At 42.1% G+C, this 19,380-nt stretch overlaps 1 protein-coding gene across 1 annotated transcript; it reads right to left on the reverse strand.

Annotated features, from left to right (window-relative positions):
• Positions 1–587: 587 nt before the first annotated feature.
• On the reverse strand, positions 588–16,911 carry MASP2 (MBL associated serine protease 2). Its single transcript, XM_049807531.1, is given in 15 exon segments — positions 588–1,079; positions 1,538–1,613; positions 2,912–2,992; positions 3,451–3,588; positions 4,320–4,398; positions 6,092–6,128; positions 6,130–6,208; positions 6,760–6,821; positions 6,823–6,902; positions 7,468–7,652; positions 10,699–10,710; positions 14,458–14,589; positions 14,840–15,017; positions 16,374–16,593; positions 16,869–16,911. Coding segments are annotated over 15 exon segments (1,368 nt in total). The 5' UTR covers positions 16,877–16,911; the 3' UTR covers positions 588–1,078.
• Between the last annotated feature and the right edge of the window lie 2,469 nt (positions 16,912–19,380).

Raw genomic sequence — 19,380 nt, forward strand, 5'->3', positions numbered from 1 at the left:
CACATGCAGTATTAAAAAATCAGCTGGGTCTTAATGTTCATCTTAAAGGGTTTAAAGAGGGGTTCTGAACACTCAGGCTGAGAAGTAATCCCACTCTTCTGTTGTTCATATCCCACTGCAAAAAGTTGCTTAGATTTTTTTTTTTCTGCACCTAAATCGGAATAATCTCCAAACTCTGTACCATCTGTGAATTTTGCATTTTAGCACTTGCACTATTACCAGCTACTTCTGCTGAGTAACACTTAAAAATGGTATTCTTGGACCTCCAAAGACTAACTGTGACCCCCCCTGCAAGGAACTTCATGGTAAGTTTTTGTAATTAGCATGGCTTTAATTTTGTTTAAATTGTTCAGGTTTAAGGTTTTAGGCTGATTGGCAGCATTGAGTACTCTTTGCTAATCATTTTAGCCTTCCTTCACCCTCAAACAAAATCCCTGAAAATTTTAGAATAATTTTCAAGTTTTAGTAGTATTTTCTAACTGCTTTGCATACTCTAGTGTTTATAAGTGAGTAAATAAACTACTATTGAAAACATATTGAAGTGTTTGGAGTCTTGTTTGTGGTGGTTCTTTTTTAAAGAGATTGCATTTTCAGTTATATTCTAGAAAGTGAAATAAATACTAATGAAAGAATGTGAAATACAAGAAGGAGGGAGTTTATGTAATTGTAAGGGGATAGATAACATAGTGTAGTCAAAATGGTTTTTTATAACCTTGCTTCTAATTAGTTCTGAGAATGTTGTCAGCTGAACACATACTGAAATTATAAATCTGAGTGTGAAAGCTTATTCTTTATAAAACTATGTTCAGAAAACCAGTTTTTGCAGCTGATGGGAGGAACTTCATTAAGGCAAGGACTGTACAGCTGTCCCTACACTGTGTACAGCAGGTACCTGCAGAGGTACTTTGAGGCGTACAGCATTGTATGTAAATACCCCCCAAACACAGGGTGCAGCTGGGATTCTTCAACTACCACCATACCTGAGGGAGTGGGGTAAGGTTCCTGGATGCTCTTGCATGCTTTCACTGGATGTGCATTCCTTCAAAAAGCTGCAGTCTTAGAAGAATCCACAGCACTATCTAAAAGACAAAATACACTTTTAAGAAAAGAGTAATGCCTTCTTCAGGCAGATGGCAATTTTGTAAATCTAAAGGTCTTTTAACAGCTGCTGGGAGAGTTCTTCCCCGCCCTGATACAGCTGCCCCATCATTTACTTTCATTTGAAATCTGTCATCTTTTCCTAGTGAACAAATAGGTGTGATATTGGTACTAATTGAGACTTTATGCTCCCATCTAAGCAGTACAATGTCATTGTCAAAGTTGAACAAGATCATTTTTACAACCTTCATGAATAAAAATTTTTTCTGCCTGGGCATCTTCATAGCAAAATGAGCCTTTGTTCAAAATCCCCAATTTAATCCTCAAAGCTGAGGGCTTTCTTTGATCAGCTACACCATAAGCAGCTGTTAGAACGCAGTTGTCATACAGAAGTGAACCACCTCCTCATCCTCCTTGCTCTGTAATTAACATCACTTGCCAGGGAAATTCTCCAGGCTTGGCTCGCCTTCCTCCATATATACGTGCCACAGTTCCACTTCCCCGTGTTCCACGAACTGCAAAACAATGAAGGCAGCAATAACTGTTAAACATTTTAAGATCTGGACACTGAATTATTATGCTTATATGGATTAAATTAAGTTAATGATTCTAAATGTAATTCCTAGATTGTTTTGGAATGGTAAAATTGCTTGCAAATGAATATTTGATTTAGAGTACCATTTTCATTAGTATTACATACATCCTCTGGAAAAGTTCTGTAATCAAGAGAGGCAGAATTGGGCATAGAGAAGTAAGTTTATTTGTTCTGAATGTAAATTAAGGTAATTGGAATATATGGATATTCTAATCTAAAAGAGGAACAATTATGCTTTTACATTGTAAAATGTTTCTCCCAAAATTCAAGTCTTGGATCTCGAGTAATTTTACAGAGTAACTCATTTAGCAGTTCAAGCATTAAAAAAAAAAAAAAAAAAAAAAATCCCCAAGCTCGTACTCTGTGATAAGGGTATTCAGTGGCTTTTTCACCTCACAAATACTTCTGGAACATGGTTCAATTTTCCTGGCAGAAACAATGCCAAGCAATTTAAAACCAACAACAATTCAGTTATTTATGAAACTGCATTCTCCAAAAGAAAGCTGGAATAAACTGAAGGTTCAGCTTTTTACTCTCTTTGAGGGGAACTTGAACTGAATTTCTGGCATTAACCTGCAATGCTAGCAGCAAGAGGGAGCCTCAGGCAAGACCAAGGCATGTTAAAGTAGTAATTTAACAGATAAATGTAAGGTCAATAACTACAGGGAGTGCCAGTCACGCCGTGTGGTTATCATAACATTTAGGTTTGTTATTGTTCCTCCCTGTTAAACAGCAATTGTAGCACTTGCTGTTTTGAAAACTGGAGTAACATAAAGGTGGTAATCTGATTCTTAAGATGAACATTCTACAGTGAAGTGGTTCTGCCTCATCAACTTAAAAGTACTGAAAAAATCTAAGGAAGCCATGGTATTACACCTGCTACTTTACTTAACATAAGCAATGGAATAGCTTAGCTGAGTAACTGTTAACAGCCCAGCATCTGTAGTTCCCTGCCAGCTGGTATTTAGGAACGCGCATTGCAGAACGGAGCCTAGCTCCTTTGTTACAGGAAACGTTCTGAAGTTCCAACTTGGGTGCACGTAAGTGCATTACTTCAAAGCAAGCTGTGTCCTTCAGCACTAAACTATGTACAGTCTGCCTGGCTGTCTCTGTAACGAAGCATGACCAGGGACCAACAACAGTCAGTACTAGTTGACAGCTTGTTAATGATTTTGCAGCAACTACTAATTCCAGCTATTTTGTACATTCATGCATTACCTGGTTCACAGACAGGAGGGGTTATTTCTCCTTTGGAGTTTTTCCAGTATCCATCATCACTGCATATATATCTATCTGCATCTCACAGAGACAACAAAAATAAGAACAATTGAAGAGAACAGCTGGGCATTGTTTTAAAACCACACAGAAGTGACACTCCGCAGGCATTGTTAGATGTCGTTTGAGTCTCCTTTGTTAGGTCTCCTTTGAGTTTACTGCAGGCTCATGAGAAGGTGACTCCACATCACTCACTCACCCCTCTCTGGCTGTTCGCAGGATCTAACACTATTAAACACCAGAATTACCAGAATGTGTTAAGCTTCCAACTGTTACTGAATGAAGCCTACCTGGCGAACTTTTCAGTATGCTTAGGGACATGTCCTTAAAAATGGAAGTAACGCTTCTATAGTTAAAAGCCTTTGTGCTGTGTTTCAGAAAGGTTCTGCTGACCTTTACAGGCATGTCTGTGTAAGGCAGGGGTATTCACTCTGTACACCACCAGAACCAAGAACACTCTTAATCTGATGGTTAGGACTTACCATTATTATTAGCCTTCATGGGGTAGAAGGGGGCTTCACACTGGTACTGAATTTCAGCATTGTAGGTGGTCTTCTCAGGCTCCATAACGTATGTAACAGCACCGCTGTCTATGTCTGCAAGTTGCCCACAGTCAGCAAGTAAAGCAGTTCAAAAATATATTATAAAAAAAAAAGAAAAGGTAGCGCACTGAAAAAGTCAACCTAATCAAGCAGGATTCAACTGTGACCTTCAGGGAATGGTACAAGGCCTCTTTACTCAAGACGACAGAAACAGAAGTACTGGTAAAGGTTCCATGCTCACAACTGGGCAGGCAGACATTAATAACATCATGGCTGTGTGCTGGGAGCTGGAAAACTTTTAGTAGATTCTGTGGTTTCCTCAGAAAATTTGCACTCCCTTCCATTAGATGAAGCTGTGACTGTGCAAGACTCATGCTGCATGCCATGTACGTGGGAAACCAACACGTATATTAATTAATACAGACTAATTAAAAATAAATTGTACCAGTACTCTAAGAGTACAGGTACTATATTTTTCTCCTATGACGATGATGCATTTGCTAGTCACATAAAACTGTTGGGACATTGTACACAATTTCAAAGGACACAACCATGCTTTTTTTTCTTTTTTTTTTTGTTTTGTTTTAAATAACCATCAGTGCTTTTTAGAGATTTTAAAGAAGAGCAGAAATTGAAACATCTTACAAGTTACAAATACACAATGTACTTTGACAAGAAATGGAAGAGTTACTAAGCAGAAGAAAATGTTTCTCATACTGCAACTTCTATCATTGTCTTTACAAAACCAATGTTTTAAATATAAATATTTACACAAATTTTCAAATTCGCAAATATTAGCACTGACTTACTGATGCACTTTGCCAATGGTTTGTTCCAAGAACCATTCTTTTGACATTTCGCTACAAAAGACTTCACTACATTTTAATTCTCCAAGAAGCATGAATAGAAAAAAAAGCTCAAATTAATTCCACATCAAACAGGGCTAACTACAGAAAACCAACATCAATTACACATTTATTTGTTCATTCATAAGGGAAAAACAATAACTAGATTTTTATTTGCTTAAAATGTCTTTACTTAATGTACTGCTTTGCTGCACTACTTTCAGAGTGGGAAAAGGTAAATAATTCTTATATGATCATCATATAGATCCAAATGTGGGTGCTAGTAAAGGCCATAGCGGATGGCTGTGACTGTGCGGGAGAGGGTTACTTACCCTTTCTGGAATATGGAGGCTAATTTGCATTTGTTGTGTAGCAGTTCCGCCACTTACACCTGCCTTGTCACCAGCAATGATGGCAAACAGTGCTGGTCAGTGCATTTCAAGGACAACACAGAATACAGCTTTCATCTATCTACTCCCATACAGACCCAGCTTTCCCGCTATTGGTGTTGAACACTAAACCTCACATCAGTTCAGTTATTCTGCATTTCTACATCAACACTAAACAGTAAATGTGTGCAACTATCAAATCAGACTATAAAGTAACTGTTGAGGTAAGCCTGTGCCTTCCTAAAACACAATCACCTACCTGTGATTTTAAAAATTTGCTGTAAGCACAGACAGACATGCTGGTTTTGGCTGGGATAGAGTTAATTTTCTTCACAGTAGCTAGTATGGGGCTATGTTTTGGATTTGTGCTGAAAAGTGTTGATAAAGCCAAGATGTATTCATTACTGCTGAGCAGTGCTTACCCTGAGCCAAGGCCTTTTCTGTTCCTTGCATCACCCCACCAGCGAGTAGGCTGGGGGTGCACAAGAAGTTGGGAGGGGACACAGCTGGGACAGCTGACCCCAACTGACCTAAGGGATATTCCAGACCATATGACATCATGCTCAGCATAGAAAGCTGGGGGAAGAAGGAAGGGGGGGATGTTTGGAGTTATGGCATTTGTCTTCCCAAGTAACCGTTACATGTGATGGAGCCCTGCTTTCCTGGAGATGGCTGAACACCTGCCTGCTAACAGGATGTGACGAATGAATTCCTTGTTTTGTTTTGCTTGCATGCGTGGCTTTTGCTTTACCTATTAAACTGTCTATCTCAGCCCACAAGCCTTCTCACTTTTACCCTTCTGATTCTCTCCCCCATCCCACTGTGAGGGAGGTGAAGGAGCAGCTGCGTGATGCTTAGTTGCCAGCTGGGGTTAAACCACGAAAACTAGAGTATATTCCAAAACTGCCTGCCGGGAAGCAGGATGTTACTAAGAAGCAAGTCTGAAATGCGGCATTCAGCAGGAATGACCAAATATTCCAGTTTTAACTTCCCTGGAGAGATGTACTAACAAATGAAAGAACATTAAAAATTCTCGCTACACTGATCTTGTGAAATCTTTCATAAAATCATTCTTTTATTCCAACATAATTACAAGCAAATCTCTAAGCAGCAGCATTCAAAGAGCATCACCATGGGCATACATACACACAGGCATACACAGAAACACAATGCTTTGGGGAGGATATCAAAGAAAGGACAACTGCTAACAAATTCAGTGTACTGAATACACCTCATAATTAGAGCATGTGAAAACCAGAAACTGTTAATGAGAAAAGGCACCTACATCTTTAATCCCTCCCTGAGAAATTAAATCTAACAGGGCTGACAGTGCTATGGTTCACCTACTTCAAGTAGCACATACCCGGTGTCACAAGAGAGCACAGTGGTCACCCAGAATGTACCGCGTTTGCACTGGTGCGATGTGACCATGGGGTGGTGCTTCAAGACTGGGACATGGCAAACCTGCAGAGGATCAGAACGTAGAATATTCCCCTTAAGAGCGAATTCATTACTTACTGCTAAAGGCTCTTAGGGGAAAAACCACCCTTTCTCTGCCTTTTCTCTACACTGTTTCACTCACATGGACACAGATAGGCAATTACTGAGAATAAAAGGAAAAAACTATGACTGACTTACTGTGATACTCTTGCATCCAAGGTGTGCAGCGACCTGCACAGAGCCAGGCTACACTGACAGGACTTGCCCAGTGTGTCTGTTGCCTAAACATGTACCTCATAACTCTTGACAAGTTGGGAAAATTGCTTCCTAAAATAAAATCATATGCCTGGACCCAAGTTGAACTGTAAGATCAGCTGGAATTCTGGAGTTCTCTTAAAACTTTACTTTGGAAGTAAACTACCTAGCAGCTACATTGTTTAATAGGTATGCTACTGAAAACTAAGTATAAAACCACCGTTTCAAAGCACCACTATTTGGTTGCTGTTCAGGCCTTTCCAGAATGAAGTTCTGGGAATAGTTCGGGCTTGAGAACTAAACAGAGGTCATCTACCCACCTGTTGCCATGTATTCCATCTTCCACCCAGTGTCTGCTCCCGAGATACCAGTTATGAAATAATACAACACTAACCTGTGTCCCAATTTTTGCAGGCAAAGTCCTTCCACAGAAAGGGCCAAATTGCTTTTTGGGTGTTTTAACCTGAAAAGAATGAGAGAAGGCAAATAAACTGTCTTCATTGCTTCCCCCATGAGGCTTATGGAAGAACAAACCGATTTTAATATAATGACTCCCTGAACTTGAATGGTCCTTTCTTGAAAAGTTTATAAAAAACAGGCAGGTGGTTAGAGTGATGGCTCATCCCTGTTAACTCACAGCATGCCTTTTCTCCAAGTATCCTAAGTGCTATAGAATTCCTGGGAAGTGATTACTGGGTCCATTTTATAGATAAGCAAACTGAATGCAAAAGATTTAACTGACTCCCCTGGCATCGCCGATCTGTGATAAGAGTAGAGGTTGTCATGAAATCTATCAAGTCATCACACATATGTGTGCTTGGTTTTGGTGAATCTCCCAAAAGAGGAAGGTGTTGAAAGAAAGAGAAAAAAAAAAGAAAACTGAAAGGATGAGAAGAAGAAATGAATGAGGAGAGATACAGGGAGACAAAACTGTAAATTAACATGGAGAAACACATGCTGAAGAAGCAGTAAAAGAACGGGGCCTGTCTTACAAACACTGTGATGAAATACAATAAACCTCACATTACCTTAAGGATATCACAGGGGCACAATACTCCTGGGTATGTCTCCACATTAAAGGTTTCCATGAATTCCAGCATGATCAGGAAGCTGTCTTCTACCTGGATACTGTAGCTGCAGGAGCTGAGCGTGGGATAAGGTGTTGGATAGTCAGGGCTGGTGACTCCTCCAATTCTTTCAGTAAAAAACCTGACTCTAAGAGGAAAAAAAAACAACAACAAAGCAACCCAACAACAGAAAATTATGATCATAGTTGTATTAACTCAGTTCAGCCGTACTGGGTAGTGGATCTTTTTCTACACTAGTCTATCCCTTTGAAAAAGTTTCAGAGCCACGTATCTAGCTATGAAATGAAGCTAGTCTCACACGTTTCACCAGGGGGCATTTGTCGCTGTTGAGAAAATTGCCCTCTCCCTCTGTTGTAGAACCAGGGCTCCAGCGTTATCGAGCACTCCTACCTCAGAAGTGGTGCAGGGAAGGACACCGGGAAAGCACCACTTAAGACAGTCACAGGGCTGGAGGTCAGAAAGAAGTGTGATAGCTGGAAGCTCATCAGAAACATTCCGAGGTGTTAAATTTGCAGCTTCTCTGCTGCACCAGAGTGTGTAGGGTGGTAGGATAGCTATCAGCTCCTCAATTCCAGAAGCCTCTGAATGCAGCTCTTTCTTTTTAATGCCTTTGTTGCCAGACATTTAGAATGTAATTGTATTCTCTGAGCAAAACCAGCTGTGCCTCTTGCCGACACAATTGGAGCCACAAATGCTCCCTGCTGAAGAGAAGCAAGAAGGAACAGCCACAAGTGCCCCGAGGATCTCTGCTTGTTGACAGCATCTGATCACTGTGAAGTGGTGCTTTGATCAGCTGGGAACAAAGGCTTTATGATGTGCTGCAAAAGCTGTATGAGCAATCCTTTAATTGATGAGGAATGCTGGACTGGCTGATAACACCGGCATATTTTTGTACTACTGTGACACTGAATTAGTTGTAAGAGGGTAATTGTTAGACTTCTTTGAATTGTATCCTCAAACACACCATGCTAACCTCCACCAACAAAAATGCTATTATCCAGTCATTAATTACAGATTATCACCTAAAATAGACCGTACAGTTTAAGGTTGCCATTTCAATGGAAGGGGACCAAGTTGTAAATGAGAAAAAGAACGTTATTGTCCATTAACTAAACATGGATTTCATTAGCCAAGATTCTAAGCTCCTTTTACGTCAGAGAATGAAACTTGCTTCCAATCCTATACCTATGCAACAGCCCTACTTGCTGCTACAGGAAGTATTCAGATACAAGTGTTTACTTGGAAAGGAAAGCAGGAATGAGTAAAAGGATAATATTTTGTTTGATGTTTTTGTGGCTCTTAGCGCAACTACAATACCACAACACAAGTAATGATGCACTTGGGTACCAAGTGTTTCTTTCAGCACAACCTGTAATTTCAGAACAAACTTTCTCTGTCCATCTTCCCAGAAAGTTATGAGCAGCTGCTTTTAGTTGACATAAACCTACCCATCGCCACAGTGACTGAGCATCCTTGTGTGCTCTACTCTGAATTCATTGTCCTAGGTTTTCAAACATAGCTGACAAATACACAGAGTAAACCAGTTAATAAATACCTAGAAATGCCTATTCTGTTAAAACTGAGCACTCTTCTAATTTTTAAATCCTGTTTGAAATGCCTCTCTTGGTCCAAAGAAGCAGAGAAAGCTTGACTAATTCACCTGGAGGTTCTGGCTGCCTCTGAATCCCGCCTAACAGCACACTGCTTTGCACCAGCAGAAATCAGTTGAGCTACAATGGGAATTAAATCTTTCCCTTTCACGCTATACTTGTAGAGGATTATCAGCAAGTGGGTTGTTTTCTTAATTGTTATTACCTCATTCTCTCCAGCTAAATGCATGTTTCTGTAATTCCACCGATTGTGCCTCAAACTACAGAAGCATTCGATGGCTATGTAAGAATAAAGCATATTTTCCAGCACATTCCCCTGAGTTGCTGCAGGTGCTGCTTAAAATACTGCCAGTGACACAGAGTTCACTACCTCTCCCCAGGCTTTAAGCTCCCACTGTAAGGCTTCCTTCCACCTGCTGCAAGCCCAGACTAAGAAACATCCCAAAACCCACCTGATACACAGCTTTAGCAGTATACTGCTCACTGCTATGTAAGTGCAAAAATGTCTGCTTCTCTTAAAAACTGAAATTTCCTCATGCTGCTAATATCTGTCCCAGCTCTACAGCCCCTACAGGAGTAGTCTAGAGGCAATTATAGCAAGAGATAGGAATGAAAACATTAAATCCTTGGGTGTGAAGAAAGACTCAGTGGGAAGTCTTACCCTAGGCATACAAGCCACAATATAATGAGTGCTATCTTTATGCCCCTAACTCCCTACTGAAATCACGAGGAGGTTAGAATCTCAAATCTTCTGCTAGTTCTGCATCAGAATCCTTTCCTATTACCTACAAAACCATTTTTCCCTGGGCATGGGATCTACTGTGTAAAGAAGGAATACTCAGGTTGGTAAGGTTAAATTCTCTCTTACAAGAATCTCAGAGTTAGAAGGCAGCAACACCTTGACTTCTATTTACCATAATGATCACATTATCTTCTTTCATTAAAGTATGTTTAAAGGAATGTTATTAGACTAAAGCTCAGCATAAAAACATGTAAGAGAGCAATGGTGGACAAAAGACCACTGTGTGGTAACATGCACACACACGTATATATACATGTAGAGACAGAAAAACACTGCATATAACCAAACACTATGGTTTCTGAAGGGTGTTTACCTTCTCTAGTAATAAAAGGGCAAAGGGACACATAATGAAATTAAAGGCTAAAAACACAAATCTGATACAAAAACAGGATTAAGAAATAGCATATAATTAATCTGTGCAACATGCTCTCATATGAAATTTAAGGCAAACTTTTATACGCTAGTTCCTTAAGTTCAGCTTAAGCTAAGTAGCATACAGTCAACACAGGATATATGGCACAGGATTACGCTTCTGTATGAGAGTATACTTTAAAAATCACTTACTGAACCATATCTTCCATTGAAGCATAAGATGCTGGCCAGTATCAAAGGCAGGAGATGGGACTTGAGGGATCCTTAGCCCAGATCCATTCTAGCAATGGATATTCCAGAATTGCTCTGAGCTGCCCAGGTGCTAGTTGAGAGGCTCTTCTGGGCAGTGATCACTCTGAATTCACGCAGCAAAAAATAACACCACACCTCTGCACACAGCTGGGGTCCCCATACACTGTTATAGGACAAATAAGAATGGTACCCCATTAATTCAGAAAACTGGCCTTCACCTTGTTTTGAAGGACTAAAGAAGGAGAAAGATAGAGACTAATAGTTCTTCATACTTGATTACATTTGTCTCCTTTAAGCTCAGTTTCCTAATTCTGATGTGAGATTTTCATAATAGTTTGGAAAAATGCAAGTCATCACCAATAAACTCTCTTGACTTGTGCTCACATGAGTAGCCAAAACTAGCTGACCCAACAGACAATACTCTGCTAGTCCAAAGGAATTTGCGGCTTGAAGATGAAAAGGCTTAGACTGGACCTTACTTTTCTCCTAATATCTCCTGGATGTAGCTGCTGGGAGTTCCATTTGTCAGGGCAGTATTTTTTTCCGTAAGTCTGCAAGCAAGAAAGTCATAAACTAGCCAGCACAAAAAGGATCAAATAATTTTTTAACATCTGCCAGCAGAAATGCTGTCCTTTGACTTCTTAGTCCAAGCTTTAGAGCTGTCCAGAGAGTGCTCAATTATGCTTAGGCCATATTTTTATTAGAATCACAGTGAACTGTTTGCCAGAGGATTGAACTCTGAAAAATGACCCCCTCAAAACTTGCAAGTCCATTGTCACTGGCTCATTAGGTCTCAAATGAAAGGTGGGTCATAAATTGTATCCCCAAGCCATGACAAAATTTCAAGCCGCTTTGATCACAATTTACCATGACCATGAAACAGCTTCTGAACAAGATTAAATAGAGCAGAAGTAAGCCTTGGTAACTGCTTGCACAGCCACTCTATCCCCTAATCAGTTCTCTGCAGCACCTCCCTTCTATGACACTTACTGAGCATCTTCCCAGTAAGTCAGGGCAGGGATGTTACCTCTCATTTTGCAGATGGATGTTCAAAACTGGTATCAAGTGACTTGCCGAAGATAACGGAGAAGTCTGCAAATTGCAGTGACCTGGGATGAGTCAAGTGTCCCATCTAAAAGACTCTCTGTCCCTCCCATGCTCACTTGGAAGAGGCTTCCTCCCCTGTTTACTCCAGGCACTAAAGAGTAGAGATGGGGTTGGAGAAACTGAGCCTCATAAATTACAATTAAAAGTAACTCCTGCTAAATTGCTGAAATAAGGAAATGCTGATTGACCAATGCTCCTTAATCCCCTAGAGCTTTTTAAACAAAGCCTTGTTTTATCTTCAGCAGCTCACCTACAGCTGCTCAGCTCTGACTTGTTAACCTCTTGCAATAATCATGTTTCCTCCACAGAGTTGGGGAGCTCTAGTCACTGACAAGTATGAAGCATGGCATTTCTTCAACACGTTTTAAGAAGATGGTCCCTGCCCAAAGAAGGTACAATCTAAAAGGACAACAAATGGATATTAATGTGGAGCAGTGAGAGGCATTGTTAGGGACTGAGACAGTATCAATCAATGCCACAAGCAATTATGCTGAAGAACAGCATTCCTCATGTTTCATCTCTTGTGGGGAGGGAGGGCACTGTTGCCTTCCCTTGCATGAAGGCAAGACACCTAAGCTGCTCTAGTGACATTCATATTACTTTATCAGACTCCCAGAACCAGAACACATTTCAGCCATAAGGCTAGGCTCCCAATGGGAGAAATGGCCAGAGTCACAAAATTTGGATAAAAAAAAAAAAAAAATCAAACCTTTCCAAAGAGTGAATGGGCTCTGAATACAGTTTCAATCTACAAGCCTGAGTGCAGACAAAAGCATATCTAAAAAAAAAATTAGGGAACAAAAATGTGTGGTTCTGGTCATGTTGCAGTTTAAGAACTATGGAATGTCAAGCAACAAGAGCTGGACAAGAAATTCAAGAGTCTTCAGGTAGCTGTGATGCTCAGGGGCCTTTCACAATGGCTTCTCTCTTATCAGCTCCTGCCTTACCTTCTTTTTTTCCCTAGTGACACATGGAAATGCAAGAAAATGAATGCCCCAGAGGCTGCCATCAGCTTTCAACAAGGAACAGCCTCTTTATTGTCTGCAGGAGGCAGGTCTGAAAGGCAAGGAACCATGACATACAAGTCACCGAGCAAGAGAAGCCTGCAGCCCTTCAGCAGACTGCAACAGGCAGGTCAGGAGGGAGGGCAAAGCAGCTCTTCCCAGCACATCTGTCTCCATCTCTGCCTAAGCGAGGAGAAGTTTAATTATCTCACGCTGGAAAATAAAGGAGAAAAAAAGAGCCTGTCAGTATCAGCCTGGTCAGACAGGAGCCCAAAAATCAAAGGGGCAGCTTTTGCCCTCATCTCATGATGGTGATCCCCAGAGACCTTTGCTTTGCAGCCCAGCTCAGTCACTGTCGCTGAAGTGGCTTCAGTGCTTGCATCTAAAGGCCTCTGAAATGTGAACAGGTTCCAGCACATCAGCTGCACCATAGTAATTCCCGGTGTGCAGGTGTCCACCCATCAGGATAGCCCAGCCCTCCAATATTGCTGTTAAGCTCCCTCTGCTAGCGTGATGTTCATGGAGGGGGGCATAAGTGCACATGTGAATGGTCAACACAAAGCTGCTAGTCTGCTGCTAGTTCACAGCTATTCATTTTGCACCTTCACATTAAGACCAGGCACATGCTTTATAGCGTTAGTAAATCCATACACTTGTGCTAAAAGCCATCACTTTTAGGAAGGGGAGGTTGAATGAATAGGTCTGTTCCAATACACTGGAGATATGAGGAGTTTGCATCTTGAATCAGACCCAGGCAGCCATGGCTGGAGAGTTTGTAATAGGCTAGAGTTGGGAAGCTAAATGCCAAGGTGGCCTTAAGCACTGAAGTTAGATCTTATTCTGCATTTCAGCACTGGGGAGCTCAAAGAAACTATCTTCCCACCTATGACAACATTTAGTGAGCAGTATGTGTGCTGGTTCTTTCCAGACAGGATGCAGCTCCAGGTGGGCAAAGCTGCACCCACAAAAGAGGAGTCTGACACCATGTGTAGGCACACATTTCACTGCAAAGTGAATCCTAAGGTGCCGGTCATGGTGCTGATTCAGACAGACACTTCACTGCCTGATGACACATAAGCTTTCCCTAGTTGTGAAGTGAGAAGCAGAGCCAGGCAGGAGTCAGCTAGGTAAACCTCACGCTGTATGCCCTTCTGAACAAGAGATCTGTGCCTGGCCTTGTCTCCCATTAAATGAGTGGACCATTGTAACTGGTGTCAGTGATATGTGGACTGTGCTGCTTCTTGGCCTGTGTCCTTCCAGGGAGAGTAAGCAAACTGTTTCTCCATCAGACTTCACAACTCGATTGTTAAGTTTTTCCAACACATCTACTAACTCGGGTCCAGAATACTCAGCATCTCAGTACCCAGGGAGCAAGATATACTCAGTTTTGCAAGGCTGGCTGCACTGGCAGCCATGAAGACTGGATGTGTCTGCAGTGGGAAGTGTAAGACAAGTTCCTTTTTTCTCCAATCTGTCTAAAGCTGAACACATGTGGATGCTGCCTTAGGAGTAACCAAAACCAACTGCCAGTGCACCATTTTACCATGACACAATATTGCTGTTCCTAACGGCAGCCATTAGCCCACAGCCACTCTGCAAATCAGGGCCTCTGCTCACAGCCCTGACTAACCCCCTAGTACCTTCTTCCAGCTGCACCAGGCACACAGGGAATAATGAAAACAACAACAAAAAACCACAGCTTTCACCTCGATGCTAGTATCAGGACTGGATTTAAGTGGATGTTGTAGGTAGGGAAGTATCTCCTGATGTAGCTAGAGCTCACCTGTGCACGTCCTCTTGTTTTCATGTAGTGTGTAGCCAATCCGACAGCTGCAATAGTAGCCCCCCATGTAGTTGTGACAGTGATGATTGCAGAGGGGTTCACCATCAAATAGCTGTTTGCACTCATCGATATCTAATGGGTGAAGCACAGAATTAGGCAACCAATACCCTTCAACAACACTTCATCTTGGTCCGAACCACTCTGTGTTTTGTGAGGTTGGCTTGTTGGCCTTTGGCTGCTGTGCCCTTTTGGACCTGCTTCCATGCAATGAGACTGCCTTCTCCCACCTCACACAAGCAGCCTCAGTTTATGAGAGCACAAGGAAGCACCAACCCCACCACAGCTGTCTCCCTTCCATCTACAAGAGGAGCTGGTCTCTTACCTTCAGCAGCGTAGAAGGCCTCAAAGCCTGTGAATGGTTTCTCATTGGAGTAATCAGACCGAAACGCTACCATGAGATTGTTGTCAATGGAGACATATGTCTTGTTGCCCGGAGCCTCCTCAGTGTCTGTACTATCCTTTCCACACAGCGTAGCCAAGGTCCTCCCACCAGAGCTCAGCTGCAAAATGGGCAGACAAATCTACCAGATGAGCACAGAGCTTTGCTCTTCCCAACCTGCTGCCATGGCTTGGATGCTCTCAATATATGCTTCTGGAGGTCAGTCCAGATCCAGGGACAGATAAGAGAAGATTTCCCCTATTCTCTGTGACTTGAGCCCATAATTTTGTCTCCCTTTTTCCTTTCAGAGGCCCACATAAAGCTGTGATGCCAGCCTGGGCTATCAGCACCATGCTTTGTTTCTAATGCTCTTGTTAACTTGGCACTCTCAGTGACAATCGGATCTTGGTAAAACCAGAGACAACTGGGGTAAAAAGGTTTCATACACTGACAAATTCAAATGTATAGTAAAAGGCCTCTTTAAATTAGTCACTAACTTGCTCTATGATTCACTTATTACAGTTCCAGCTCTTCCTTTATCTTGTGTTTTTACTACAAGAGTAATGTTCTGATACATGGGTTCATGCTATACACGGTAGTGATAGAACTGTGTACTACAGACCCGCCAGAAATGAGTACTCTGTCCTGCCCAAAGGAAATTACATGAAGAACAACACAGATTTGTGGAATGGGTGCAACTTGCCATATAAAACCATGGAAATGAGATCTTCCTAAATGGGAACAAGGCTGCCTGATTTGGTTCCATCAGATTCAAAAGTACTCCTGATGCATTGGGTTTGCATATTCCCTGTGCATACAGCTCCCTCTTTAACGTATATCAGACCTATGCAAAGAACAAAATGAGTGCAGAGGTAGCATGGCCTTCAACCAGTGACAGGGCCACCCAGACTAGAGCGCATGCTAGCACATGGAGTACAAACCTTCCAGGGACACCGCTGATCACCCAAACACTTTCTGAAGATAGTATCTTTCTTTTCCCGAGGTTGTTTCTCACATTAGCTAGCAAAGACACCATAGCAAGTGTTGCAAGTGCACGTTTAGACAAGCTGACAGTATCTTGTTTAGACTATCGCTTACACTTTTATAATCTCCCATTATACTCTGTGTATAGCACTACTTGTTAATTTAGAACACACACTGTAACTTCAGCAAAATGAAGCTCAAATGTTGTTTTGGGCAAAATTTCAAACCCTTTGCTTCATGAGAGGGGAACATCAGAATTTTCTGAGCACAAACAACTCAAGTTTCAGATGTTCCAACATGACAACCAGTTCTACTTCCTGGTCCCATGGGCCTCAATAAACACATCATTTAGAAATCAGATGAGCCTGAACTTTACTAGCAGACTAGAATCAAGTGCTTACAACAGTTACGTTGGTCCTGCATGTGTCCAGGATCACATATACACAGTTTTTAACAACTTAGCCTGCTATACATCACCCTGCCCTACACATACCTTCACATAATCGTATTCACACAGGTAGGACAGCTCCAGGTTGAAATGGGTGAAGTAGATGCGGACAGAATATCCCTTGGGTACAGTAATATTCCAGATTCTCTCCTTGTGATTTGGGTAGACATTTGGGAAGTTGGGGGACGTGATCCTCCCATACATTTTTGGCAGCACAATGCTGCTGCTTACTTCACTGTAAAGCATAGCTAGCAAGACAAACAGCCTGTGACAAAGGAACAGAGATTAACAGAAAAAGAGTGAGCGTCAACTCAGATCATACCCCAAAAGTCACACAACCAAAGTTGCCAGTCTTGATACCAAATCAGATATCTCAGTGCTAGCTGAAATCTTCATGCCCAACACCCTTCTCACTTGACAATGGAAGAAGTCAGGAGGTATCAGTGGAGTCATACTGTAGTAACAGCTAAACAGCCTTCCAAGGCCTGCACAAAACCAAGTGGCCAGAGAAGCTGGGGAGGTCCCTGCGACTGCACTCACCTCATCATGTTGCTCTCCTGTCTGAGCCTGCTCCGCTCTGAGCCCTGGGGAAGGAATCTCTTCTGATGTATTTGCATTTGGGGGCGGATGTATTTATTGTGTGTGCTCTGCTGTGTTTGTCTGGATGTTGAACTCTGATGTTTATCTCCCTTCCACCCCCTTCAGCCTGCTGAGTTCTGGGAACAGCAATCACTAAAAACCAGGCTTGTGTTCAGTGCATGAGGCCTCAGTCAATGACAGGGAGAGGCAGACAGGGATGGAGTAGATGGATTAGGAATGCTGCAGGGTCTTGGAGGGAGCTGTAGTATCACAGCTCTGTGGGAAGGCAGGCAGTGGGAGGAGGTACAGAGTGGCTCCAGACAGTGCCTGCATGGGGGAAACAAGGGGAGTTGGGCAACGCTCTTTCCCTCCAACCAGCTGCTCTACAATTACAATTAATGCAAACAGCATGTTACTGGAAGTACAGTTTCTTCCGTTGTGAGAGCAGGACGGTGTTGAAAACAAAATAATGGGACATATTACAGGATTTCAGAATAGTGAGTGAGGCTGGTTAGATGGTTCTGTGTAACAGCACAGGAATACTCAGGTGACACGACACCACAGCGCACACTGGCACGAGTTTAAGAGATGCCAAAGTCTTCCAGTTCTTAGCTGCACATTTTAATCCAGTGCAAGCTTGTGTTGACTGAAACCTGCTGTATGCTTTGTTTACATGCACAGATTGCTTTTTATCTTGTCCACCTTGGAACACCCATAAGGTAAAAAAGCATTCTTAATTAATTATGTCTTTTGAACCTGGCTTGGTACAGAAACAAGACAAAAATCCTCTGTGCTCACATCTGCCTGTGTAACCTAGCTTACTAACTTTAAAGGCCCAACAGTCAATTTCTACCAAATCTGGCAGAAGAGAAGCAGTTCCAAGGATATCAGTGCAATGTAGATAGGTGGATGGATAAAAAAATACCTATTACTGGGGATTCTCTGAGGGAAAAACTAAAAAAAGAACTCGAATTTCTTTTAAACATTTGTGGATCCACACAGGGATTTCACACCACTATAAGACCCCAGGGAATTCAACTGGGAAAGCCAACGCTATAGGACATAAAGCTTTATTAATTCTACTCCTTGCAGACTGGTTCTTTCCAAGTCAGCATTTAGGTTTCCCACAAAACTCCTATTCCAGCTCATATGGAGATAGGCCTAAATTTATAGAGGGTAAAAAGACAGATATGTTGATGCCAAACCTAGGTCCTACCTCTTCCCTGACAAAAATGGGAAAGAGAGCAGGAAAACTGATTTGCAGCAGGGAACGGACTACTGCACTGCACATGCAGGAAATTTATACTGAGATATCCTGTAATTAAATGGACACCTTCTGATACTTATTTTTGAACAGCCAAAAAATCATTACCCCAGGCAGCAAAGTTGGCGCTGGCAGGAATGCAGGAGTTATTACATGAACAAAACTAAAGCCAACAAAACATTTAGCAGACCTGCAAACAGAAAACAGCATTTAATAAAAGTGAAGGAGAAACCAGTAGCAGTAATAATTAATTGTGTAGTAGCACTACCTACAAGCACAGTTAATGGACAAGAACCCAGAGGGGACTAGCTTTTCCCATGGCCCACTAGCTGCTAAAAGGATCCTGTCAACACACAAAAGATGTGGACTTTATACTGGCTAGAAACAAGGGAAGAGAAAGAAAATTTTGCAAAAAATCAGTCTGTGCCTAACTAAGCTGGTGCCCAATTTCCACAGACATAAGTACTTCCAGAACCATCCCACATCAGGCTTCCTGCTCAGTTCAGTAGCAGAGGCATGAAGAGTCAATTCTGATCTTGGGTCTGAAAAGTTTCTCACAGCTCCAGAATTTGATGAGGCCCCTGAAGCTGACAGTTGCTGCCTAGCACTGAAAAAAAGAAAGCTGACTTAATAAATTGTAATCCTGGAGACTGAGAAAGCGAATGCTTGGTGCACATATTGGCTTTCCTCTGGCATGGTCTGTGGAGAGACAAGACTGCTGTGATTTTAGTCCTTAGCACCTGATGTGAACAATGCCAAAAACGTTGTCCCTGTTTCTTTGCCCAGAAACCTTCCACCTCCAAAAGGCTGTTGGGCATCAGCTAGCCAGGTGCAACAGTATATTGAGAGCACTATGATAGCTAACCTCAGGCCCCACAGATGCTCCTCTTGCCCACAATTTCTCTTTTGTCTGCACAGGACTAAGCCAGCCTGAAGGTTCAGTGGACTTCATCCATGTGACTGCAGTTTCCAGAGCTCTGTAACTTGCCAAGTTGCTGATCCACTTTAGGAAGCTTGGGTGTTATCTGAAATGACAGACGCCTCTTGAGAAGTCTGCCCAGCTGTCTTCTTGTGCCCCTGTCTCCTTCCATGCTTGAGGGCTGAGGTAGCACAAAGGCAAGCCATCATTTTTGAGAGAACCACCAACATGTGTGAAAGCCAAGGTTCAGAAAAAGGACTTCCCCTTGAAAAAAAATAATAATTCTGTTA

The sequence above is a fragment of the Accipiter gentilis genome, chromosome 1 (assembly GCF_929443795.1).
Source record: "Accipiter gentilis chromosome 1, bAccGen1.1, whole genome shotgun sequence".
Taxonomy (NCBI): domain Eukaryota; kingdom Metazoa; phylum Chordata; class Aves; order Accipitriformes; family Accipitridae; genus Astur; species Astur gentilis.